General features: G+C 32.5%; 3 protein-coding genes across 3 annotated transcripts; 1 reads left to right on the top strand and 2 right to left on the bottom strand.

The window, feature by feature from the left end:
* The first annotated feature begins 1,306 nt into the window (after positions 1-1,306).
* LOC118031446 (secretory carrier-associated membrane protein) lies at positions 1,307-6,236 on the top strand. The gene is made up of 13 exons (XM_035035882.2): positions 1,307-1,517; positions 2,018-2,083; positions 2,203-2,307; positions 2,411-2,473; positions 2,889-2,922; positions 3,247-3,369; positions 4,309-4,371; positions 4,476-4,569; positions 5,037-5,082; positions 5,196-5,263; positions 5,402-5,450; positions 5,697-5,762; positions 5,879-6,236. The coding sequence occupies exons 1-13, from the start codon at positions 1,461-1,463 to the stop codon at positions 5,963-5,965; spliced, it is 921 nt and encodes a 306-aa protein (XP_034891773.1). The 5' UTR covers positions 1,307-1,460; the 3' UTR covers positions 5,966-6,236.
* Positions 6,237-7,826: 1,590 nt separating this feature from the next.
* On the bottom strand, positions 7,827-8,975 carry LOC118031444 (uncharacterized). The gene has a single exon (XM_035035879.2). The coding sequence runs from the start codon at positions 8,890-8,892 to the stop codon at positions 8,458-8,460; it is 435 nt and encodes a 144-aa protein (XP_034891770.1). The 5' UTR covers positions 8,893-8,975; the 3' UTR covers positions 7,827-8,457.
* A 5,604-nt stretch (positions 8,976-14,579) lies between these two features.
* LOC118031443 (3',5'-bisphosphate nucleotidase AHL) lies at positions 14,580-17,873 on the bottom strand. Its single transcript, XM_035035877.2, has 3 exons — positions 17,173-17,873; positions 15,305-15,992; positions 14,580-15,145 (listed from the first exon to the last, which is right to left on the bottom strand). The coding sequence occupies exons 1-3, from the start codon at positions 17,582-17,584 to the stop codon at positions 14,842-14,844; spliced, it is 1,404 nt and encodes a 467-aa protein (XP_034891768.1). The 5' UTR covers positions 17,585-17,873; the 3' UTR covers positions 14,580-14,841.
* Between the last annotated feature and the right edge of the window lie 9,239 nt (positions 17,874-27,112).

Here is a 27,112-nt window from a genome sequence, read left to right as displayed (position 1 = left end):
CATGCCTATCTCCATCTTTGTAGGTCATAATAATATATTTTTTAATATTTTTAAATTTTTTGATATATAATATTAAATTTTTTTTTTTTTTAATATTTTTAAATAAAAAATACTTAAAAAAATAATTTTTACCACACCCTTAAACATCATGCCATTGCCGAGGTGTGCATACACAAATACACATTTTCTTATTCATAAATATTAATTAATGTGAGCATAATATAACATCATGAGATCTTAAAATAATCTACTTAAAAAAAAACCCAGTGCTTGCTTGAGGCATAAATGCGCATATTAAAATCATGAATTATGTCTAAATTAAACAAACTTAAAATGAAGTTTACTGGTTGCTAGATTTCAAATCTCAAATTAGACCATAAAAAGTAGAAATTTCTATGAATTTTATTTGTTATGAAAAGGATTAAAAAGAGGTGACTTTGAACAAAAATCCAAAAATGTCCTAAAAGTTAAATCCCATTAAGAAAAACATCATCAGTGATGTCCAAAACAAGACAAAGATTAAAACAAAAAGTTCAGTTGATAAATTCAAATTCAAATTCATTTATTCCTTTTCAAAACAGCCGACCAGCAAACAAATATATAGCACTGTTTAAGAATAAGGTGCAAATATTTTTTATATTTTAAATTTTTTTAATATGTTCATTTTAAAAATAATTTTTAAAAAATAAATAAAATATTATTTTAATATATTTTGATACAAAATATATTTTAAAAAAGTAAAAAGATAAAAAATAAATTTAAGTTTGTAATAATTTTAAATTGATTTTTTTTCAAAACAAATGAAAGAAAGAAATATATACTTTATAATTTCAATTGTTTCTGTTTTTTTATATATGCATTTTTCGGTGAAAAAATATTTTAAAAAATAAATATAATATATTTTTTTTAAAATAAATTAAAAACGAACAGCAGAAACAAAGATTATTATAATGTCGGAAAACAAGAGGTTCATTTGCCGTTGCGAAATTCCATTTTCTTACAACAAACAAAAAAAATCAGCTGTACATGTAAAAAAACTGAAGAAATCTTAAAAAAAATATAATTTAATTAAATTTTAAATTTATTTTATAAAAATTATTAGTTTGAGTTTATAAATTTAAGAATTATTAAAAATTTATATAATTATTAACTTTAAAATTTATAAAATTAATTAAAGTAGATAAAAACTGTTCTAGAGATCTATATTAATTAAAAAAAAAAAAAGCTGACCAGAGACAATTCTCTCTCTCTAGAACTGTATGGTTTTTTTGACTTTGTTGTCTTTGTCTACCTTAACATTTCATTTCTTTTATTTCAAATATTTTGCTTCCTTGACTTCCCAGCAAGCCTTAGCCTAAGCTCCTTCTCGCCTTCTCTCTTTCACTTTCTCTGTTCGAAGTTTGAATTTTTTTTTTTGGTGGTTTTGGAGTCTCTCTTCACCTTGGTTTCTGCTTTCTGTGATGGCTGGTCGGTACGATCCTAACCCTTTTGATGAAGAAGAAGTTAACCCTTTCTCTGTAAGCCTCTCTTCAGTCTTCTTTGTTCTTTGTCCCATTTGGTGGTCTCTTGGAAGTGTTTATGAGTGTTTTGTAGGTTTTAGAAGTGATTAAAGGGAGAACTCTCAGAATCACAGGGTTTAGTGAGGTCTTTTTTGTGGTTGACTTTTATGGTTCTGTGATTGATTTAACTTTTTGTTAGGGAAATTTAATTATTGCTTAATTTTGATTACTTTGCTTAGTTAATTATTCCACCTATCAGTAATAATCGTTAATCAAGACTTGAGTGATCTTGTGCATCTGAATTATTGATCAAATTATGTAGTGGTTGAAGGTTGTTAAATATTAATAGACATCGTATTTTTTTTTTTTTTAAATGTGAGTAATCCATGCTGGTGGGAGACATAAGCTGGTGCTTAACGTGGATCAGGATCATTTTCAGGAATTAGATGGCTGGCCTTTTGCCTTGTATTTTTCAAGAGCCTGATAATTTTAATCTGGTCTTTTTTTTTAATCACTAGGACCCAGCTGTGAGATCGAAAGCATCAGGGCAATCGAAGTATGGTGGGCGTGCATTTAACACAGCAGTAAGCCTAATTCTTGCAAAAATTGACATATATTTCAATTTTGAACCAGTAGATTCTCGTACCAATCTTTTGTTTATTGAATTCTGGAATTCTTGCTCATGATATTGGTAATTTTCTAGAGTGCTCCTCCTGCATCAAACTCGAGGCTTTCACCACTTCCTCCTGAACCTGCTGACTTTTACAATTACGGCAATACAGTTGACATTCCTATTGATGCACCTGCGGTATGGGCAAAATTCTCTTTCTGGTGAAAACTAGAGTCCATTTTTTCATTTGTATAATTAGTGTTATACTTGATTTTTTCTTAGTAGTATGTTATGAATCTAGGACTTAAGGAAGAAAGAGAAGGAACTTCAAGCTAAGGAGGCTGAACTGAGAAGGCGGGAGCAGGTATGTTCTGATAGAAGTGTTAGATATTCAAGTGGAACTGTGATTAACTTTTTTTGCGCTGAACAAAGTTGTTTAGAAGGAAGACATTTACGAATCCTTACAATTATTGTTTGTGTTGTCAAAGGTCTTTAAAGGATGTGAAATTGCCTTTTGAAAATGTATTTATGTTCTGGTTTTGGTTTATTAATAGAACCTGTTTTATACTGCTATAAAAGCTTCAGTGCAGAGCAGTGTTTATTTATTTATTTATTTATAAACATCCCACCATAATTTTTGGACATCTTGCAGGTTGGATATTGATTAGCTCTGTCATCCTTTTAAACTTATTATGGATGCTTTTCTTTTGTGACTTTCTTCTCGCTTCATATCCTTGCATTCTATTCATCTCATTGATCTGCCTTCTGGTGCTAAACAGGAGGTGAAGAGGAAAGAAGATGCAGCTGCTAGAGGTAATATGCTTTTGATCAAGCCTTTTCACATCATCTGGCATAGGATATTTTCTTTGAAAGATGAATAAGGAAATGAACCAAGTCCTTTGTACTTTGGTTGGTGTTAAAATGAGTAGGTGTATTTTATTTGCAACACTCGCCAATTGTTCCTTGTTTCTGATGATGCTCGTCTACAAGACAACTTTTTTCCATTGTGAAATATTTGAATACCTAGTTGCACGTATTATTTGGACAACCGGACTGATTCTCTTTGCTTGTATGGTTGATTGGTGCACTCGTTCTGTCATGCAATTAACATTTTTAGTTCTCTCTTTCCATTCACAGCTGGAATTGTCCTGGAAGAGAAAAATTGGCCACCATTTTTCCCAATTATCCATCATGATATTGCAAATGAAATACCAGTTCATCTACAGAAACTTCAATATGTTGCGTTTACAACATTTCTAGGTATGTGAGCCTCCATCCAGATCTGTGAACTGATGTTGTCAGCGTCTACTTAAGAAGTCCATTTTTTTGAACACTTCTGGGTTTGAAAATCTACATTCCTTCCATTTTTTTCATAATAACAAATCCTTGTCAAGGTTGGAAGCTTGGCTAACAAATCCTTGTTGAAATATTTAGTTATGGAATTCTTGTCATATTTCTCCAATTATTTTAAGGTATCCGCTATATAGTTTATTGGATGGGGTCCAGGGCATGCACCTTGGCCCTCTTAAGTATCCCAACCAGGAGGATCTATGTGTATTTAATTGCTGTGGCTGTTAGTACATGAATTACGTGTTCATTGTGTTACTGCTCAATATATATATATTTTTTTTCAAATGGGACAATTTTCAAAAAGTGAAGCATCCACAAGGTTTTTTAAGCTGTGACCCTGCCATTGTTTTCTGTAAAATACACCATCACTGTGACAATCTGAGATCATCTGCATGAAGTGTATCTTTTTCTTCCCATCCCCTCCTTCCCTACCATTCTCCTCCCAGCTCCCAGCCTACACCTCAAGGAAAGAGACTATCATTTTCCATGCTGCCTTGTAATTAAAAGCACTCACTATTCCTGGGTCTAAATTGGGTTCTGTTCTTCCCCTTGTTCTGTGATGCCATCTTTGCACAGAAACACTTGCTTATTTACCTTCCTTACAGACCATATAGCCGAGGGAAATTTGCATCATGTCATATCCATGCTACACTTCTGCTTCGCACCTAGATTACAACTAATATCATGTGTAAGATGGAAAGTTCATTAGCAAAAAGGCGATCTAATTGATTGAAGTATGCATATAGTACTGGTTCCAATCTGATTATTTTTCGTTATTATAATAACTTTGATGTAATTGTGCACAATTACATTGTGAAATGGCTCAGTGTAAGTGGTGATCTTGTGCAGGAATTACTTTTTGTCTTTTCTGGAATGTGATATCTGTTACAACATTATGGATTAAAGGAGGAGGTTAGTTAGGAAACTTGTGCCTCATCTATCCTGTGTTTGCAAGGTGTTCCATTATCTTTTTTGTTTTTAAAATTCTCTTCATCTTGAAACATCATTTGTTGCAGGGGTAAACATCTGGTTTCTTGCTGTTATCTACTTCATAGCAGGAGTTCCTGGAGCTTATTTTCTGTGGTATCGTCCACTCTATCGTGCATTTAGGTATTTACCCCCCTTGTTTTTTTTTCAACTTCTGTGTGATTCTTAAGTCTGAACTAGGCTGAAGAGTAAACCCTAAAAAAAAACAGCTAGTTCAGGACCGAGGCTTAGTTGAGTTACTGTGCTTTATGAGCTGTTTTTCAAAACCGTGGAAGACAAGGCTGGTTTATGCTAGGGAGGTCAAAAGGTGTTGTTTTGAAGCTTGAAATATATATGAGACCATTGAAAAGTAGCAGATTATTGGTGAATGTATGTTTATGATGTACTTTCATTGTTAACATTATTCTGATCCAATGATTTACGTTTAGATGATTGAAACAAAATGTGAACAAGGGGTATTGTTAATCTAGATATTTACCTCCATACACCGATGATCATGTATAGTTATTTCAAAACATACAAATATTGCAGTTTACTGTGCTGTTGAATTAAGTTCGCTTTTATTCAATCAATTCAAACTCTTCATGCAGGACTGAGAGTGCTATGAGGTTCGGATGGTTTTTCATGCTTTATGCGGTAAATTTTAATCTTGCTGGTGTTTTTTCATGTCTTTTATATTTTGTACAGCTTATCTCCTATGAAAATCAAAATTGAATATCTAACCTTTTGTTCCATCTTTCTTTCCCCAGCTTCACATTGGCTTCTGCATCTTTGCTGCTGTTGCTCCACCTATAGTTTTCAAGGGAAAGTCTCTCACGTAGGTTTCTTCAATTATTTTTAACTACCGTTTTCAAACCAGCATTCTTGCGAATTTCAAAAAATCACCATTCTTTATAATGCAAAATCCTTTAAAGTTTTGTGGCTAATGGTTTTTTGTTGTGGGACTTTGAATCAGTGGTATCCTGGCTGCAGTCGATGTTGTCGATAAAAGTGCTTTAGCTGGGGTAAGATCTCTGATATCAATTTGTTATGTTTCTTGCTGATTATCTATTTCTTCCAAATCCTTGTTTATGAATGACTAAGCGCTTGAACAAGTTAGGCCTCCACTTCTTTTTTTTTTTTTTTTTCCTAGCTTTGTTCCTTCTACTTTGCTCTGTTCGTTATCCACTGTGACGTTGGTTTTATTGCTAGAAACAACATGGCATTACTTTCTGCAGGCTGAATGGTTAATTTTTTACCTTTTCTTATAGATTTTCTACTTCATCGGATTCGGTTGTTTCTGTCTTGAATCACTGCTGAGCATCTGGGTTATTCAGGTACATTTCCACGTTTTTCCTTGTGATGAGTTGTTTATAATAACATCTATCCACCATTAGCATTTAGAATTTTCTTGAAAGCATACGTCACACCATTGTTCCCATTTGCTGCGCAGCAAGTAGGCATGTACTTCCGTGGAAGCGGTAAAGCTGCCGAGATGAAGCGGGAAGCTGCAAGAGGAGCATTGAGGGCAGCAATTTGATTCCATGGCTCTAGGAAGAAAGCATCATGGCGGACCTTGTGTGGATTTAGGTTGTAAATTCCATTAGCTGCATCAAATTGGGATACCACGTAAATTTGGGAGAAACACAGCTCTGCTTGAGCCTGGCATAGTTGGACCTGTTCTTTTTATGTTACATTTACTTCTGGGTGCCATATCCTTGTAAATGTTTTGCTGAGATTACAGTTAATTATTTTTTTGTAGAATTGGCTTTATTTCTTTCAATCGCTGAAAACATTTATGGGATTATCCAGTTGGTGTTTGCAGAGAGCTCAACTTCATTCGACATTTCCCGGGTCTTTAAAACCCTAAAAATGTCCTCGAAAACAACCGGCAAGGCTTTGATTGTTTGCTTACCACGTTACCCTCTAGGTTTAAAATGCCTTGAGAATGATATTTATCAAAATTCATAACTTCAACAAGTTATGAATTTAAAAAATTAACTTAAATTTATTAAATTTACTTGAATTAGATTTAAGAAGTTATGAATTTAAAAAATTAATTTAAATTTATTAAATTTACCTGGATTTACTTGATTTTTATCAAGCTTAATTTTTTTTTCCTAGTTTTATCAACTAATATTTTGTTAATTATAAAATTTTTTTTTATTTTTTTAATTAATATAGGTTTCTAGACCAACTTGCACGCATTTCGACTAATCTCATAAGCTATGAAGTTAACAACTATATAAGCCTCCAATGGCCATGAGATTTGTGAAACTTAAATTTATGACCTCTAAAAAGCAAATCTAAACCCATAGTTTTAAAACCCAACCCGGTATCGTGATCGGGTTATGGGTCAGATGGGTTGATCTAGGTTAACTAAAAAAATAAAATCTAAAAGCCAATCTTTGTTTTCTCTTGTTAAAAGTAATTAACAAAATAAAAGTCAAGGCATGCCACCATGCAACAAAACAGCTTTCTACTGTAAAGTCCTAAAATTAGAAAATAAAAGCTAAAGCATGACTTAAATTGCTGATGGTGGTTATTAACCATTGGTTAGTTTAGCATCCTAAAAACAAGATTCATACAATTTCTTTGTGGTGCACAATTACCACTTGGGTTTTCCTGCCCCCCCATACATCCTTTTTTTTTTTTCTCTGAAAAAATGGGTTGTATCTTGTTTATGGCCTGTATAAAATTGTTGCATTTACTCTATTCTATGTCGTGATGTCCCATTATTAGACTTATAGCTTCTTCCCAGATCGAGATTGCTTCCTCTTCATTGTTTGTTTGTGGTCTAAGAGATCACAATCGACATGAACGATGTAATAGAGAGCAAAAAAAACAAGGAGAGTCATGAAGAACTAGAGGAAGGATTATTTACTATGCTCACAGATCTGAACCGGTATGGGTTGTCTTTTGCTCCTCTGCTCTTCTTCACGAATAGATGATAGTGATATATATAGCTTTAAACTTTGAAGATTGAAGATATGGGTTTTATGCAACGGATATCTCTAATGATTTTTTTATTCTCTTTTTTGTCATTCAATGGTTAATATAGCATATGCAAAGTATGTAAGGATCTCTACATTTTTCGGTAATTCTACAAAGCATGAAAAATAAGTCGGGTTCACCCGATTTAGTTGGGTCCCGAGTCAATTGGATTTTGCAAGGCCAACTCCAAGTGAGTTTTTGCTAAGATCCAGACTGGTCCTATATCTAGATCAGCCGGATTCAAGATCAACTAACCAGATTAGTGGTTTCAAAACTATATCTAATCCTGACCAATTACGCTACTCTCGAACAAACCTAAACATGAGCAGTGAACTTCTCTCCTTGTGTTATTATAAACTTGGTTAACTTCATTGTGTTTTGACTTATATAATGCATACGGCCTCTCATTTACAAAATTTTTATACTTCTTTTAAAGTATTGCCATGGCATCATCATTCTTTTTCACTCGGTAAGAAATTAACACAGGACCCAGTTTACAGAAAAACAAAGCAAAGATTTGACGAGAGGAGTGGCCTCTGCAAACAACCAACATCTGCTGCCACCTCTCTCTCTCTCTCTATTTAAAATCTTCTCAGAGCCAGAATGGCAGATGGAACGCAATGAAGAGCTCATATCTCTACCATGTAAAAGTCTCACGCGGCATGCCACCTAGAAAGTCGTCCAGAAACTTATGCCTTTCATTAAATAAACGGACACCACTACAGATACTCAAGACACCTCCAAAATCTTCGCTAATTTTGGAAGTCGTGAAGAAATCCATGCCTTCCATTCAAACTGATACACAAGACACCACCAGCGCTCATGGGCTAAATCCATTCAAAGAAACGGAGGATCAAGCAAAATCTTACGTCTCTATATATATATATATATATATATATATATATATCACTCCATGTTATTTAATATAAGTATATTCAACATAACACGCCATGGTTACATGCTTGATCACTAATAATAATAGAACTATTACTAGCTACAGGCTGCCATGCCATAATCCATTTCTTCTTCAGCTTCCTCTTAGCAATAAGCAACACACTTCTTCTTACAGTCAATGGTGCACCCACCACCTCCTCCTCCTCCTCCATAACCCTTCCCTGACCGGCTATAGGAGGTGAAACACTTGGCAGGACATGTCAGCTTCTTCTTATAACACGGTCCTTTCTCTTTGCACACCACGCTGGGCTTTATAACGCCACCTTTAGAGCTCCCTCCCTTTGGACCACCAAACCCGCCTCCATACCCACCGCCAACGTTACCCCAACCATAATCAAACCCCGGTATACCGAACCCGGATCCGGATCCAAAGACCCCACCGTCATTCCCGCTAGCTTTGTTGTTTTGGTTGATGGGTTTTCCTTTTGTGGACGTTTTTGGGTCGGGTCGGGTTTCTGTGGATAGTGAACATGAAACAAGCAGAAGAGCCAAAAGAAAGAAGATTGTTACGGTCTTCATTTTTGCAAATGACGGGTTGTTTTTTGAGAGTGTGATAAGGTGAGAAGAGAGCGCGAAGGAATATTTAAAGGTAAAGCATGCATTTATTAGGGGTGGAGGGCAGTTGAGAAGGAGAGGGCCTCCATGAGTCGAGTAGGTCGACTGCAATTATGGCACTTGCATTTGTCATCTCTCAATGCATGTGATATATAATGTTAATTTTTTTAAATTACTTTTTATTTAAAGATATATTAAAGTATTTTCTTTATATAATATATTAAAATAATTATATTTTAAAAAAAACACCAGAAATCATACCTACAACACCCCTCTTAATAGCTATAATTTTGATAGCTACAACACTCTTAGAGCATGTTTGTTTGCAGGAAAGTGAAATTCACTTTCCTGCTTTTCCCGTGTTTGGTAACATTTAGAAAAAGAGTCAACAGAATTTGAATTCCGGTCAAAGTTAAAAAAACAATACTGTGAAAGGAAAGTGTTTTCCTTTCGTTAAAGAAAGGAAAACACTTTTCTTTTTTTTTCTCTGCTCATTTGCCCAAATACTACCGTCTCTCTTTCTCTTTTATTTCATCAAAATCAATTGGAAGCTGAGGAACAAAAGCGTTTTTCTGGAACAACTGGACCAATTATTAGGTAATTTTTTTTCCTCTGTTTTTTCTTTATGTTTTTATCTTCTTTTTCTTCGTAGTAGATCTGTAAATATTATGGCATAATTTCTTAATATTCTTTTGGATAAATCTGCTGCCTGGGATAAATTTGCTGCCTGGGATATTTTTCCCATATAATTTTCAACACATAACAGTTTTTCTCTTCATCAAATCTCGTCAAATGCTACAGCTAAAACTAACCAAAAATTAATCAATCAACCCACAAAAAACACATTTTTTCTTCATCAATCACAATCGGCAACATCATCTAACCTTAACAGGGGGGGAATCCAAACAGAGACCGGTGGGGGGGGATTACTGTGACAGAGGCAAAACAGGGAGGAATCATTTTTTTGAACAGAGAGGGGACGCCATTTCTATGAACAGCAAGAGGCCAAATCAGGGGGGAGATTTCTGTGAACTTTACTGTGAAGCAGCCTCTCCCTGTCCCCGGATCTGACCACCGTACACCCAAGGTCCTCAAGGGAAGGGGTATGACAGCACTCTGCATCTTTCTTTGTTGGGATTACTTTGGCCTTCTATTGTGAGTGAAGGAGATTTCGATTAAGCGGGGGAAGGAAACCGAGCCAAGTAGTTCATTTCGAAAGCCCTTGGTCTAGTGCTTGGGCGCCGATGCAGAATAAAAGAAAGCGAAGCAGTATTGGTGCCTGGGGCAATAGGAAAAGATAACAGGGGAATTGGGGGAACCAATTATAAGACCGAAAGGGAGAGGGGAATGGGGAGACCGAGAGAGGGGGAATGAGAGGAGAGGGGAATCACAACTGAATCGAGAGGATGGGAATGAGAGGAGAGGGAAATCACAACTGCACCGAGAGGGGAGGGGAATTATAAAACCGGTTAGGGAAATGAGAAATGGGGAATGAATTATTGAGAGGAGGGGAATGAGAGGAGAGGGCAATTACAATGCACTGAGAGGGGAGGGGAATGGCAACAATGCATTTGGGTTATGTTAATGGGGAATTATAAAACCGGTTAGGGAAATGGGGAATGAATTATTGCATTCGTTTTTCTTACTCAGTGCACAGTTACTTTTATTAATTATAACATTAGTTTTTCACATCTTAATCTGCACAAGAGGGGAAATGGGGAATGGATTATAGGGAAATGTTATGGAAACCGAGAGGGTCAAGAGAATGAGAGAATGGGATGGGAATTATAACAGAACTCTTTAATAAACATAATTTTGTGTTTTATTTTTCTTGATTAATTTATGATTAATGTTTGATTATATTTGTTATATATGGATAAATTTGTGGAACTATACCGTTGTGAACTTACAAAATGAATAATTTTCATAACTATTATCGAGAAATTGAGTGTTATGGTCTTAAATAATATATTTTAAGACCTTGTTTGTTTAGGGAATTAGATATCATTGCCATAACTATTATACATTGTCAGCTTCTTTTAGAATAATTTATTGTATTAATTGTGTAAGTATTTTATATGTTTTTTTTAATATTTATTTCCCTAAATTTTTAGGTTTCGTTATCAGAAAACTTCACTTTCATGTTATGGATAGTAAGATAATTCATGTAGCATGTATGAGAGCATTTGTAACTGTGATAGCTACAGGGGTAGCTATTCTTGAACAAGAAACAAATAGATATATATTAAATGGATATTAAAGGGATAATTGTCTTTACTTGGAAAAAAAAATATTTATCCAAAAAGCATAAAAATATTTTTGTATGTATTTATTTTTAAAAAATATTTCGCAAGCTTATTTCTCTATAATATGATATGACATATATAGTTATATTTTATAAAATAAGTTATGTCTGAATCTATGATATAATAAAAAAAATTCATCATTATACTTTTTAGATTTTATTTTTTTATTGTAAATGATTTAATATTTTATATTAAATATTATATATATATATTAGATTTTTTTTATTGTAAGTGATTAAATATTTTATATATATATTAGATAAATTTTTTTAAAAAAAAAATTAATTCATTAATAAATTATTTTTCAGTTCATTTTCCATAACACAAACAAACACTGGAAAGTGTTTTCCAGTTTATTTTCCATAACATTACCAAATATCGGAAAATACTTTTCTGGAATTCACTTTTCAGGAATTCACTTTTTCCAGAATTTACTTTCCAAAAAAAATTCACTTTTCTGCAAAAAAACAGAATAAATGTGGTGAACTTCCAATCTGCAAATTCATTGGAAAAAACAAACGAAGCTCACACGTAAAGATCGCAATCATAGATCGCATGCATTATCCATACACACTCCAATTCGGTTCACGAGTCCAGATAATTTGATATTGCTCAGGCATCAAATTGAAGGCTGCATTTGACCCACAGAGCCATAGATATTCAAAGTTTTTGCTCTCTTTTTTTCTGGAATTCGGGAAACGAGTCCAAGAAATGCATCTACTTTTTGAAGAACAGTTTGATTTTGTATGTACTGCCAGGGCGGAAGATTAACCTGAGGACCCATGTAATACTGTGTCCATTAATTAGGGTATGCGTCAAGCAAGTAAACGAGACAAGAGAAGCTGGAGCATTTAAAGGTAGGGCCGACCACTGATCTACTTTTGACGTCTTGATCAGATCCATACAGACATGCCTGTTAGTACTTGCATCACATCCTTAAATTTCTCTGCAGATGAAACCTAACTACATTTACATAAATTTTGAACCAAGAACAGCCATCCTCCATAAGAAACTTCCCAGAGCCAAAATTTATCCTGCTTTAGATCTTGGCTGGGGCTGTTCTTGGCAATTAAGATACCATTGACTTCTGGCTTGATTGCAGCAGTTGATTTTATCAGTAGCCTTATTAATTATACTTGGTGGAAAAAATCAGCTGGCTTAAGGATCTCCTGTCCCATCTTATCACCGCCAACCCCCCGTACTGGAGATTTGCATATATGGTTATCTTGAAAAGACCTGATCTCATGATCATGACACCTAAAACTTGATAAATTAAACTACACTTCAGGATTATGATATTTGCGATTTGGTGCATGTATTGCATGCCAAAACTATCAACTTCCCAAGCTGTGTCATGGTTCATATATGGTGAAATCACCTAACTTCCATTTTCATGACGTCGATAGCTTCTTCTTCTTCATCTTCTTCTTTAAGCCCTTTTGCTTGGACAATTTCCATGGTGGGATACTGGACAATTCAAGGAAGAATAACAAATGGGGTTGCTCGGAGGCCATTTCCGGAGGAAAATAACGGTCCCTGATTGGTCAAAACCAGGACCCAAATGGTTTCTTTTTCCTGCCAATATTACAGGAGGGCAAGCACTAAAGATTGAAGAAATGTACAGAACTGGTTTCGTTTCTATCTAGCCAGCTCAGAGCCACTAATGGTCCTGCCCCACAAGATTGATTGTAAGATGATACAGAATGGACTGAAAGTCAATATTAGGATCCGAATTTAATAGGATCCATGCTTTCTTTAAGGCCTGTTTTGGACTCTTTTTTTCTTCTTTTTTTGGTAAAATAGTGACGTCGGTTTCATTTTAGTGCCAGGTATCAGGCTAGCTACATCAGGGATAAATTTGTCAATTAGCATGTAAAATGCACACAAATGATAAAATAACTTATAAGCATTTTTTAGCAAAATTTTGAATGTGATGGTTAAAAACCGTGATAAAATTTTACTGTTTGTAACAATGAAACCTATTTAAATTCAAAACTAACATGTAGATTTGTTTGTTAAACTAGTTGATTGGTTTATAAAAAAAATCATAAAATTATCAAAATTATTAAAAATAAAATCTCAAGACAAGGTCTTTTAAATTTAAAGAATTAATGGTTCAAATAGCGATTTCATAGCTATGTTTTTTAAAAACAATCTTTAAAAATCTTTTTTAAAACTTGAACGATCTAATAATTAGATAAAAAATTATAATTTTTTTGAGTTATCATTCTAGTCTGCTTATAATTAGATCTTTTTTTAAATCTAAACCTGTCTCATTAATTCATAAATACATATATTAAGTTATTCATATAATCTATCTAGAGACAGATACTCATCTAATTTTAACATACTCATACTTGATTGTTCAAAATTACCCGTGAAAACTACTATATAAACACCATTTTTTTAATATTTTAATTAAAGTCTATTTATGTGTTTATAAATTGAAAGAAAAAATTTATGATGGATTAATTATATAATTGTATTAAACCAGCTAGTAGCTGTCATGTTTAAAATTCACAATATTTAGTTAAATATCGATAAAATAAAAATAATACTATTTTACTAAAAAACAATCAAATGATATTATGCTGTGATAATAATAAAAAAAAATCCGAGGATTCAAAAGCTTGAGTAGTTTTCCATTTTGGTGGACCAACACCCAATGGTGTGCTTTAACAGGACCTGAGGCCAGACTGCGGGATCAAGAATTGCTTGGACTTGAATGCCTATTAAAATCAGCTATTAGTCATCGTGTAACAGTATAAAGCCCATTTCTGCAGGTTTGGCTCACAAAATAAATGGATTTGTAATCAACTATATTATCATCTAGGATTCATATCTAAACAGAAGAAGTATAAAGCCTGTGTTGCTGAAAAATCCATCACCCATGAGAATTCCACCATTTTTTAAGATATCTTCTGATTTCTGACCTCAAATGTTCAAGCAGCAGACCCATGTCTACGTCTTTGCCATCCTACATGGGCAGGACAAAGAGAGGAGTGGCAATAACACAGAGCAAGCAACCAAGTTGGTTTGAGTGGTTACAGACAACTGAGAGATGGTATTGGACTTTTAATCTTGTAAGATCTCAAAATCGACTGAAACCAGCTACAACCTCACGCAAGTCTAGGATTTCAGGGCCTTTTTTCTTTTTAGGTTTACACTTGAAGTATAGTATAGTGAAAGCTAACCATCTGGGCTCTGGCAATAAAGATGTGGTTGCCCTTAATCATCCATGCAATTTGTATCCAGTTGCAAGTCACATGGGAGCTCAGTGTATATTTTATCATGTTAGCTCGAACTGTGAGAAGTCAGGAAATTTTCATGTTAATGTTCCGAAGAGAACTTGAACACCATCATTTATTTATATTCTTGCAAATTGCTGACCGGAGCATAGATTTGAAAGCATTCTTTACAATGGAGGTTTTTGTTATTTACCCTATAGTCAGCATACAGAACAGAACCTCACAAGGGCGTTACAGATGCTAGCTGGTCTCTATGATCCTCTATATAACAAGAAAAGGAATGTTAATAAACCAATCATTTCCCCATCCTGTCTAGAAAACCTTATTTGCATGTATTTATATCATATGCAACAAAAGCCTTACAAACTAGAGGAGTTCCAGCTAGCATCCACAGCCCTGATAATCTTTTCATGTAATTTGGCTCCAGCACAAGCAATTATTCCCCGATCAAGACCTTCCAAGTATATACCTTTTGAGAAGTCCAGTGGACGTCCTCCAGCATCAGTAACCACACCACCGGCCTCTTGAATGATAATAACACCGGCTGCATGATCCCAAAGCTTCTCCTTGTAGCCAGCCCTGGCGAACTTCATGAAAACCTCAGCATCTCCGCGAGCTATCGCGGCATATTTCACCATACTGTACACTCGCAATGGTTGTTTCCTGCATTAAGAAAATGATGCATGAACTCACATGTAGATTAAATCTCAATATTCATTTAAGAATTGAGGAAATTTAAAAGTCAAAGCTGAACTTTTCTATCATTTTCAAGGATGGCAACAGAAAAAATTAAAGGAAACGAGGAATGAAAAGCATATGCACCTAAGCCCAACGCTGTGAGCTAGTCCTGCTGTGAAGGAGTGGCTTGAATTTGCCTTCTCAACTGGTTCACAGAAGGTTGCCAGTGCTGGATTTTCAATGGTGGATACTTTGACTGGCGTTGCAGAGTTTGGCCACACTAGCTTCTTATGTCCTTGTATTAGAGGTTGCATCCAGGCTTCACCACTGCCCCTTCTTGTATAAATCACACAGCCTTTATCCCAAGATTCTGATGTTGGTGGAGTCAACTTAGAAATAATTCTATGATAGCGATGGTGATAACTGAGCCATTCTTTCCTCATTGGGTAGTTGGGGCAACCGAGAACTCCAAGAACAACTTCGCCATCCTCTATCATAGCTAAAGCAACAGCATATTGATCTCCACGAACAAATCCCAGAGTACCATCAACAGGGTCAAGTGCCCAAAATCTTCCATTAGGGCCCCCTGTTGAGTTGCAACGACTGATTGCTTCAAGAACCTCTGAACTGCCAAGGGATGTTCCTGGAGCTTTAAGACCAAAACGAGGTGCTTCAGCTAGACAATCATTCACAGTCTGAACTACAGCTTCTAATAGGCCAGCTGAATCAGCTTTGGAGAGAGTTTGAACATCTTCCTCGGCAATAATTGCCACGTTCCTACTCCCTAAGGTCTCAGACAGTATCCAGCTGACGGTAGCTTGGACGCTCCAATCTATTCACATGACAAAACCAAAAGAAGCAGGCAATTAGATCAAACTGCTGTTCAGTATCAGCTATATCAGAATAAAGAAAATCGACATGACTTGTATGTGTCCAAGAGTGACTGGGAAGCCAGAGCAAAAGTGCATATTTACATGTACATATGCTTGATTTGAAGATAACTACTACAAGCTACAACGACTTTCTACCTACAAGCCAGGGTTCTTAGGTGGGAAGAAAGATTCTGAAGATATATGGTATTTTAAAAGGAGCCTGGTTGAACAGTAATTTTCTTTTCAAACATGACACCGAGTGGTTACTAGCCTTTTGCAGAGGAAGCAAGCACGTTCTGGGATAAACAACAAGCCGAGGGTTTCAATGTTGCCTCTTTGAATAGTTTGCAAAGCAAAATCAAGCTTTCATTGTTTTTTCACCAAGATAGACTGCCTGTTTTGCAGGGAAACAGTAAAATGCTTTCATTGATCTCTGGAAGGTATCATCTCCAGAGTTATTTGTTGATGAACTGAGCATGATTTTCTGCTATTTGGGAACAAGGATATATATGCTAATGAGGATGGGGATTCTAAAAGAGATGGTGACCGAGGAGTTCAAAAGAAATCTTGGATGGATGGAAGATGCAGCTTATTGGCAGAAGATTTGCAACTTTTTGGGTGCATAAAGCAAGAATCAACTGATTGACAAATTCAGGGGAAGCCCACATCTCCAAGTTCGATGTGGGGCAGGCAGCAAACCAGCCCACGTTGAAGTCACTCATTTTAGCACCAACTTGAACTTTTCTTATTGCTTCCCCACCATATTTGGTGACATTCTACAGTTCTCCTTCCCACCCAAAATTAACTATAAGACAATAAGGAATAGCTATATGCTTATGTCACTTCACTAACAGCAACAAATGTCTCTTTCACATCATGATTGTAGCTCTATTATCACCACAATAAGTTAAGAAATAGATTAATCATAAACTAATTGCACATTATATATGAACAAACTGAATCACGGAGTCCAATTCTAAACTCAAATTCAGGATTCTGGAATCTGCTGTGAAGAAGCAAAATTCACCAGCCAATACTAATTCCAGACCAGAAGAAAATAATAGTAATTAAAAAAAACAAGAACCCATTTCACAAAACAAAACGATGAACAAACAGCCATGATATTAAATCAGTATATACCTGCAATAGTAACTGGAGAATTGTCATCCTTGGCTTGTACCTGACTAGTAGTTTTAGAAATCAAACTTTCCTGCACTTTCTGACAAAGAAAACAAGCCATCTGCACAGCCCTTACAGCAATATCCAATTCTTTTGAATACTTTCCAGGTTCTAGAGTAGAAAAGCCCATGTCTTTAGTATCCTCCATTACAGAAGAAGAAGAAGAAGAAGAAGAAAGACAGTATCTTTGGCTGCTGTTTCTCTTGTTTAAAGAAAGGGAAGCAATGTAGAGAGAATTGTTTTGATGGGTTTTATTAAACAAGTTAAAAAAACCTCCTCCTCCTACACGGATTGTTGTTGCAGCAGCAGTAGTTTTTAGTCCTCCCAAGGTAAGTGGGACTTTGGTAGCCAAGCTTGAGCAATTTAAAGGCATATCAGTTTTAATGGGTTTGATGACTCTGATACCACTCTCTCTCTCTCACTGTCTCCCAGTCTCTGTGGCTTTGTGGGATATGATTACGATGATAAATGCTATGGGCAGCATGATATAAAAAAAGAGGAGGTTGGCTCCGAGAAGGTGACAAGCTCATAAAATTGACCCGAGCAGTCAGTCAAGCAGTTGGCTTAGCTTCCCAGATCTCTCTCTCTCATCTCTGGTACAGAACTAAGGATTTCACAGAGTATTTGAGGCAATGATGAAGAGGTCTCCCATTGTTTGGTATTGGTGGGTATTTTTATACTTTGATGATAAGGATGTGTTTGGCTTTATATTAGTTTTTGTGGTTGTAGTTTAAAAAAAAAGTTATGTTATAAAAATCACTTTTAATTGAATTTGATTTTATAAAATAAATATTTAGTTAAAACTATGGTTTAAATTAAGATTAAACAAAAAAATAATTTAACGTGTTTGGTCAAAAATGTTTTACATATTGAGGTTTGGTAATAAAATAACTAAAAAAACATTTATTAATATTGTTGGTTTTTAATTAAAATAAGTAGATTTAATTATTATTATACCATAAAATGAATAATTTTTTTATGAAAAGGTCTTTCTTTTATTATTTTACTAAATTATTTACAATTTCATTACGTACAAAATCTATCCGGGAAGCCTTGTGGGATCCATGACTTTTTAAGCGTGCAACAACATTAGATAAAAAATCATCATGAATAAAATTGGAATTGCTATCAAATTTTGCAAATGTCACATTTTCTTATGATATTCTTTTAATGTAATTAAGTAGTGTCTATGATACAATTACAATTAGAACTTACATTTTGTAGGGATAAACAGACATATCTTGTAAAATTCTCATCTTCTTGGTTGTCTATTACGTCTAAAATCTTGTAAGGGACACTTCTTACCTTTATATGAACCTAAATACATATACTCATTGGGATATTTAGCATAAACCAAATGATATTTATCTGCAATTAAAAACAACTTGCTAAATTTACCATAAAATCAGCAAATAAAAATGCATATTGTTATAATTATATTAGATGTGGTTCAATTTCTATCTTATAACTACATTCCGGTGATTTTGAAAATTTTATATTGCTATTGTCAATAGTTTTTTTTTTTAAATTATATATTGTATACATTGTTTTCTCATCCTACCCACACAAACATGAATTGTAATTCAAAACTACAAACAACCATTATGTTTTGTGTCAGTACATCCTTTCTTTTGATAAATAAAATTTGATTTTTTGATTGATATGCAAGCACATACGTTAAAAACAAACAAAAATTTTACAAAATAACTAAGAAAAAAAATAGAAATCAAAACAATGAGTACCATATTAAAAAAAAAAATCATAAATTTGGATTGAATGATTAAATTGAAAACCAATAAATCTTTTCCAAAAGGATCAAGGAAGAAAAATTAGAAATAAAAAGGACTAGAGTTTAAATAACAACAACAACAAAAGGGCTACATTGTAATTTTTAGGGGATGAGAGAAAAAAAAATGTCCACCAATAACAAACGACCCTATCACCACTGATACGAGTTGTACCAATAAGAAAAGAATGCAAGGACTCTTCCAACGACACAATAAAATGATATTTTTAGCCACTAGAAGGCGCTCCCTAAATATGCGGACTCATCCCACGCACTAGCTTATGCCCCACATGCCTATTCCTTTTATTATTATTATTATTATGTTTAGTCAAATACCAAATTTTCACTAAATTGACATAATAATAATAATAAAAACCCATTGTGAAAAGACAAAAAACTTCCCTTACATCAATTTTATATTTGTTTTCTTTTAAAGGCATCTTGGTAGGTTTTGATTATTTTTTTATTTCTAAATATATTCTGGTTGTTTCATCATTTTTTTTAAATTTTAAAAATATTTATTTATTCCTAATTAATTTAATAATAACTAATATAACTCATAAAAATACCCTAATGTTCTTAATAGTTAATTTTAAATTTTATACATAAGAAAAGTAATATCATCATTACATTGTTGGTTAACTTGTAAATTGACTTGGGTCCACAATGAAGTGCAGCTCAAAATTGTTTTTTACATTATATTATTGGGTTTGAAAGGAAGTTTAGCTTTTGTTAGTATTATTGTTTATATATATATATATATATATATATATATATATATATATATATATATAATTTGATGAAACAATAATATTATATATTGTTTTATAACAAGTATCTTTAAATTAACTTACGCGTCAATTAAGTTGTTTTCTAGTAAGGTTAAAAACATATCTTTTATATATTAGTTTAATATATTTTTAAAAAAACTTTATATGCTGACGGTACATGATCTCAAGCTTGAGGAATTGGTTTGTGGTCATCCATACGTAATAAGATAAGGAAAATTACTAGTCTAGTGGAGTTCATGCCCTATATTTTTGACATGATATATATTTAGAGTATTGTTATAATTATTTTTTATAATGATATATATATATATATATATTAAAATAATTAATATTTTTATTTTTTAAAAATTATTTTTGAGATTAGTGCATTAATATAATAAAAAATATATAAAAAATTAATTTTTAATAAAAAAATAAATTTTAAAAAAACATGATGCAAATCACATTTCCAAACGATGACTAGAATTCATAAAGCTTTATATTTACAAACTAAAAAAATAAGACTCTTCTTCCTTTTTTAATTTTTACAAAAGTCGTGGTTATTAAAAAATTATAAATTATAGTTTTTTTTTCTAAAAATTAACACATGAAAAAAAGTCACGATATTAACTTTTAAAATATAACAAAATATTTTAAATTATTGCCGCCATCATAATCAATTATGAGTGATGGCTTATTGGAGAAAAATTACTAAATCTAACTTATCATCAACCCACGCCAACAAATGATGGGTGTCACTTAACTATGTTGAGTGGATTCAATTAATTAAGTTGAGCTTATCTACCAATTTTTATTTTTATTTTGGTCTATTTGAAGAACACTCCGTCGGCAAGCAACAATCACTAGGCAGCATGGAGAACTCAGTTGGCAAGCAACAATCACAAGGGCAGCATCGAGCTATGGTGATGATTTGATAAAAAAAAAAAAAAAAAAAAAAACACTTGGACAGCTTCCTGAAACAATTGCTCCTTTTTTTCAAGTAAAATAATTTTGATTTTGATGATCTTTTGTACACGTACGAGATCTAATTTCTATTGAAAATAAAATAAGTTTTAATAATATAATCCTCCATCTTGATAATCTCTGGCATACCTGTTTGGAGTGTGGTTATTTTTCCTTTCAAAATATTTTTTATTTAGAAATATATTAAAATAATATTTTTTTAGTTTTTAAAAATTATTTTTGAAATTAGTTTATCAAAAATAATTTAAGAACATAAAAAAATATATTAATTTTAAATAAATAAAATATTAATTTTTTCAAAAATATTTTTAAAATACAAAAATAAATAGAGTAATTTATTATATTGTATTCCTAAGCCATAAAATAATGTATTATTTAGAGAGTTTTGAATATCCCATCTGTTTTTCTTTAATGATTGTTTTAAAAGAGTAAACATATCCTGTATACCTAAGCCATAGTTAATGGTTCCACGTGTGATTCTCTAGGTTGTGTTTAATTAATGTTTAAAGATAAAATATATATATATATATATATATATATATATATATATATATATATTATCTGTATTATTCCTCTATCCAGATAATAATCAGTTTTAAATACAGAAATTTAATATTAATTGTTTTTGTGTCGACAACATCTAGGTCATCAATACCTTATACATATGAGTTCATCAAGACGTTATACTGAGCTCATCCACGCATTAATTATTATATGCATACAGAAACGTAACGCATAGAGTCATACAAAAAAATCTTGGAAATGCTTGTGGGCATGTTAAACAAAGTGCTTCTACTTCTCACTTAATGATACTTTTTTTTTTTTTTTATCTAGCCTGTTTATTTTTTTAAAAAATTTATTAATATTTATGAGTTTTTTTTTTTATGTTTTCAGATTAAAATATTGATATAAAAAATATTATTTTAATATATTTTCAAATAAAAAACACTTAAAAAAAAACCATTATCTTTCCGTTAAATGCCATCAACATATCTTTCCGTTAAATAGAATCACACATTCACATCATAATCAATCAATCTAAAACTTGGACATGATGTGATATTTTATATCAAATGTCACCAATGGATAGAACTCAATGTCATGGTTTTACACCCTTGGCTATGATGATTCCTTGCGCTGCCTGCTCTGATTGGGAAATGAACGGAGACGTTAACCGCTGCAGGTCACAAATGCGGTGGCGTGTTCTTACTGTGTTTGGATCTATCAGGCCCTGCCCCATCGGAGAGTCTCGACCAAGACTCTTTTCAGGACCTGCAAGCTGCCGTCTTGATCCTCTTTACAATAACAGGAATCTTGACGATCGTGTCTATGAAGATCTTGACAAGGCCTTGTGAATTCGTTACCAGACGCTTTTAAAACAGTCGAGAGATGCCTCTGCTCAGCCTTTCGTTTGCCTGACATCATGCATGGAGAGTGCGCGTCCAGATCTCTGGTATTCCATGATAGAATATTCATCTGCATGCAGAAGAGATAACGAAGAAGAAGATAATGGAATATATGATGATTTTAAAATGAATTGATATGTTTTCAAGATATAAATACATGAAAAGACGGACTTGTTTTGTTTCATTCTCTTTTATTTTATAGAACGCATTCTCTTTTATTTTATAGAACGCATCCAAGAGCAAAATCAATCTCAAGAGTTTTATATGAAATTATTTGTTTTTTTTTTATTATTATTATTATGAATGTTAGTGTTTATACAAGTTTGTATACCTCGTTAATTTCACGAACCATAAAGTTAATAATCATATAAGCCTTCAGTGATAATTATATTAGCGACTACAGGGCTCGAATCTAAAATTACAGGGAAAACAAACTTTGTGATTCCAAACTCTTACCATTGATTGATATTTTCTTATTCTATGCAATCTCCGTCTTATTCAATCTACTATGTTTATCAATTGCCTTCTTTAAAAAACATATTAAATATTTTATTTTCATTCAATTTGGTGGTTATTCCACATGAAACTGTTTTGTTTCTATCTCTTTTATTTCATAGAACGCATCCAAGAGCAAAAACAATGTTGAGAGTTTTATATGAAATGGTCTATTTTTTATCATTATTATTATTAACGTGAGTGTCTGTACCAGTTTACGTGTATTTTAACTAATCCTACGAATCTTGAAGTTAACGATTATATAAGTCTCCAGTTACCATCATATTATCAACTACAGGGCTCAAACTTAAGATCACAGGGAAAACAAATTCTTTAATCCCAAGCTCTTACTACTAACTGATTTTTTTAATTCTTTACAATCCCGTCTTATTCAATCTATTTTTTTTTTATCAGTTGCCTTCTTTAAAAACATAATAAATATTTTATTTTCATTCAATTTGGTAATGATTCCCTGCTAAACCAATGAAACGATCAGTGGATGAATCGTCGTGGACTTGCTCTTATTATTTTGTTAATCGCCATGGCTGCTGCTTCCTGTTTCTTCTCAGTCACCTGTATTGACCAAGAGATCAAAATTGTTGTCGGTCAAAATATGAGAATATCATGATTCCATTATTATATGCTCTTCTTTATCTTATTCATGGGCTTTTAAGAAGCAAAAAAGCCCTTAAAAGGGCTGGTACAAACTCATAAACTATTTGTTATTTCAGCCCAAACGAACTAGCCCAAATGCTTTCCATCTTTAAGATATTAAGTAAATTAAATATTAAAACCTGCCTAAGGTGATCAATAGATAGAAGCAGAAGGGTTACTGAATTACATTTGTGCAATCCATTTTTTTTTAAATAATTATTTAAAAAATATATTATTGATTAAATCAATTATATAAGAATTTTTTAATTTATATTTATAATTATTTTTCTACATCCTCTTAATAATCATAGTCATTGTTTGTTTATTTAAGGATGATTATATGGCTAAATAGGTTAGCATGCTATTTATATGATTATTGCATCTATTTAAATTCATGTTTTTAAAATATTTTTTGAATTAAAAAAATCTTAAAAAATAATTTAATATAATTTTAAATAAATTATAAATTTAAAAAATATCTTTGCTGCAGAAATCTTGATCGTGATCTTGAAAAATCTTCAAACTTTAGAGAAGGTTCTTGTAGCTTATCCTAGTTTACACTGACAAAGTTGTCAACAGGGTCATGATTAATCATCCAAAAATAAAATAATATAAAAAAGGGAAGTTGTGGATTGCTGAATCCCTGAATATGGTCCGTGGGCACACACACACAATATCTTATCGACTACAAAAGTTATTAAAAAGCTGCCGTGTATTTTTTTATTTTAAAAATAATTTTTTAAAATAATTAATTTTATTTTAAATTAATATATTTTTTAGTGTTTTTAAATCTTGATTTAATGTGCTAATGTCAAAAATAATTTTTTTTAAAAAAAAATATTTTAATTTTTTTTTAAGTAATTAATGACTTATGTTACATTCTATTCTTTCACATGCTAAAAAGCATGTAGTGCTTCTATCCATGATCCCTCATACAATGAATGGTTCTCAAGTGCTTGAATTTGGGCACTAGTAAGAAACTTTTCCAACTTATAATCATCACTCGAGATGTATATAGTGATTTTAAATGAAAATACTTGGAAACATTTAAAAGATGTTAACGAAATGAATTTAATAATATTAATTAAAGTCATAAATAATGATAAGATCAAGGAACATATGTATCATCCAAAAATAATAACCAATTCACTTGCTTTTAAGTGATAAATATAATCTACTTTAGTTAATATCGAAAACCCACTTATTAGAATTTATAATAATTTATTTTAATATTTAAATCATAATTATATATATATATTTCGACTAATTTCAGATACCTTACCTTAAATAATATTTAAGGAACATGTAAGCCTAGTGCTATTATTGGATGCATACAATGCTTTGGTGGGCAAATAACTACAGTGAAATCTCATTGCTTAATATTTGAAAGAAAAGGTCTTGATTCAGTGTATTTCTTAACTCTTTCTCAGCACGTTATTGCAAGTGTCAGCAAATGTATCGTCAGCCAGTGCTCACCATTTTTAAGGGCAAACTAGAAATACACCCTTCACTTATGAGGGAAGTTTCGATTTGGTCCCTTTTCTACGGATTGCACCAATACTACCCTCAACCCGTCAAAATTGTGCCAATCTCTTCCCTCTATTAGCTGGGCGTTAATTTTTACTGTTAAAACATGCATAAAAATTCAATCAGTTAATCCTCCTACAGTTTTTATGATTCCTCATCTTTTAGTTTTGGTTGCAATGTTTATTAAAAATATTAATTCTTGATCTATATATATATATATATATATGTATAAAGCTCTTAAGACCATTATTGCTTTTGGCAGTTGAAACATTTTTTTTAAAATAATTCTATTAGATAATATTTAGTTGTTGTCTTGAAATAAAAGACTTGTTTTTTTTAACAAAATACATATTTATCTTGTACTCGTGAACAAACACCAAAATAAAGTATAAAGTTGTGCCATGATGAATTTCACAGTGAAAACAAGATGGGCAATTAAAGACTAAATAGTAAAATTTTGAGAAATATAATTTAACTAATCATATTTTAAGTTTGTTTTTTAAAAATTATTAGTTCGAGTCTTATAAATTGTAGAGCCATTAGAGACTTACATAATTCATTAACTTTAAAAGCTCGTGGAATTAGTCAAAAGTACACATAAAAACTAGTTCGGACACTCACGTCAATTAAAAAAAAAACTAATTAGTTGGAAAGGAGACAAGTGTAAAAAAAATTAATTAATTGCTCCATTGATGTAATCTCAAAGAGCGAATAAGCAGTCGGAAAGAGAAAGAGGAGGAACAATTAAGACAGTGACACTATGGTGATGTCCACAATTGGCCACGATGACTTCGAAGCCCTAGCCAATAAAAACAAAACACCAACGTGAACCATATGCAACATGTCTTAAAAAATAATGTCATCTTGCACTAAAACCATTCAATGCTCTTGCTTTACCAACATTATCATATAATAAAAAAAAAAAAGTAGCATCTTCTTGTCTACATTACGCTACAAGAGTTCCAAATGACCATCCTATCCCTGCCAAACCTTGCAGATTCTGTATAATTGTGATCTTAAGCATGGTCAAAATTGTGAACAAAGTAATGGCGAGTCTTTAGCTGCAGCAAATAGTAAAGGGCATTTTCACCAGACCAATCTCTATATAAACCAAACCGTCAGAGACTAAAAACTAAGCCAGTCTCCAATTAAGCCAGCACCCTTTACTTGCATTCCCGAGCCTCAGCAGCTTTTCTCTTCTTCTCTAACATCTTCGATCTCTCAGGAGAAGAAGGAAGACCTAGAATATATACAGAGATGGCAGCTAGCGGCAGGAGCGTCATGATCAATGGTGGAAGTTACTCACAACAGAGGTTCTATGGCCGTATGATCCCCAAGAGAGGTCAAGTTAAGGTGGCGATAGTACTGGGTTTGGCCCATACTTTTGCTTCAATTTTTTCTCCCCGCAAGAAAAGTGGTGCTTTCCGGTTAGCTCACCAGTCACTAGACCATGGAAGGCTCAGAAACTTGGCTCGAGTTCAGTGACTCGTCGGAAATGAACAATTTTTTTTTTTTTATCGTCTTTGTTCATGTGTTCTATGAGGTTACTGGTGTTTCTTCCATTGTACAGAGATTTTGTTCTGCTAATTAATTTCAGATGAACTTCTTGATTCTACTTTGATTCTCTAGTCTTTGATGTTGCTTTGTGATGGGCAAGATTTTGCAGCAAATCGTTAATTCTCATTATTAGCAAGTAATTAAATTTGTGGCTGAGAGATTTATTAATTTTGCCCAGATCAATGGTTCAACCAACGAGGGTGGAGTTTTCTTTGCATAAACAAGTCAAGACAATTTTGTGAACTTAAAATCTGTTGAGTAATTAATTACCAAACCTAATTTTATTATGGAAAGGTTATGTTTTAAAAACTGACTTTTTTTTTTTCAAGTTCATGAGTAGAAGTTTTTGTTAATTAAATCAAAGTTATTAAACCCATTTCAAGAGTTGTAGTCACACGTTAATATGTGTAAATAAAAAAAGATGGATGTTTCATTATTATTTTTTAAAATATATTTAAAAGTTAAATTGAGTTTTAAACATGTTATAGATTGATTTGTTGGGATCGTCTGAATTTTATTGAGTTAACTTTTACTTGAAAAATAACATATTCGTATAAAAAAAATGAAAAAAATGAAAATCCAATTATATATTTGTAGCTTTCTAATAAAAAAAATTTTATAATCACTTGGTCAATTAGAAACCCTCAATTTAGATTTGATTTTAAATTAAACTGAGTCGATTGATATAATTTAATATAGATTAATTTGAATCTATATTGACC

Source organism: Populus alba, chromosome 11, assembly GCF_005239225.2.
Source record: "Populus alba chromosome 11, ASM523922v2, whole genome shotgun sequence".
In the NCBI taxonomy this organism is placed as follows: domain Eukaryota; kingdom Viridiplantae; phylum Streptophyta; class Magnoliopsida; order Malpighiales; family Salicaceae; genus Populus; species Populus alba.
This window is presented reverse-complemented; position numbering and strand designations above follow the sequence as displayed.

Coding starts and splice junctions, on each gene's coding strand:
- LOC118031446 (XM_035035882.2), top strand. CDS start 1,461: ATGGCTGGTCGGTACGATCCTAACCCTTTTGATGAAGAAGAAGTTAAC. Junction 5,083..5,195: donor GGTTTTTCATGCTTTATGCG/GTAAATTTTAAT, acceptor TTCTTTCCCCAG/CTTCACATTGGCTTCTGCAT. Junction 5,451..5,696: donor ATAAAAGTGCTTTAGCTGGG/GTAAGATCTCTG, acceptor CTTTTCTTATAG/ATTTTCTACTTCATCGGATT.
- LOC118031444 (XM_035035879.2), bottom strand. CDS start 8,892: ATGAAGACCGTAACAATCTTCTTTCTTTTGGCTCTTCTGCTTGTTTCA.
- LOC118031443 (XM_035035877.2), bottom strand. CDS start 17,584: ATGCCTTTAAATTGCTCAAGCTTGGCTACCAAAGTCCCACTTACCTTG. Junction 15,993..17,172: donor TTCTCCAGTTACTATTGCAG/GTATATACTGAT, acceptor TCATGTGAATAG/ATTGGAGCGTCCAAGCTACC. Junction 15,146..15,304: donor GCTCACAGCGTTGGGCTTAG/GTGCATATGCTT, acceptor TTCTTAATGCAG/GAAACAACCATTGCGAGTGT.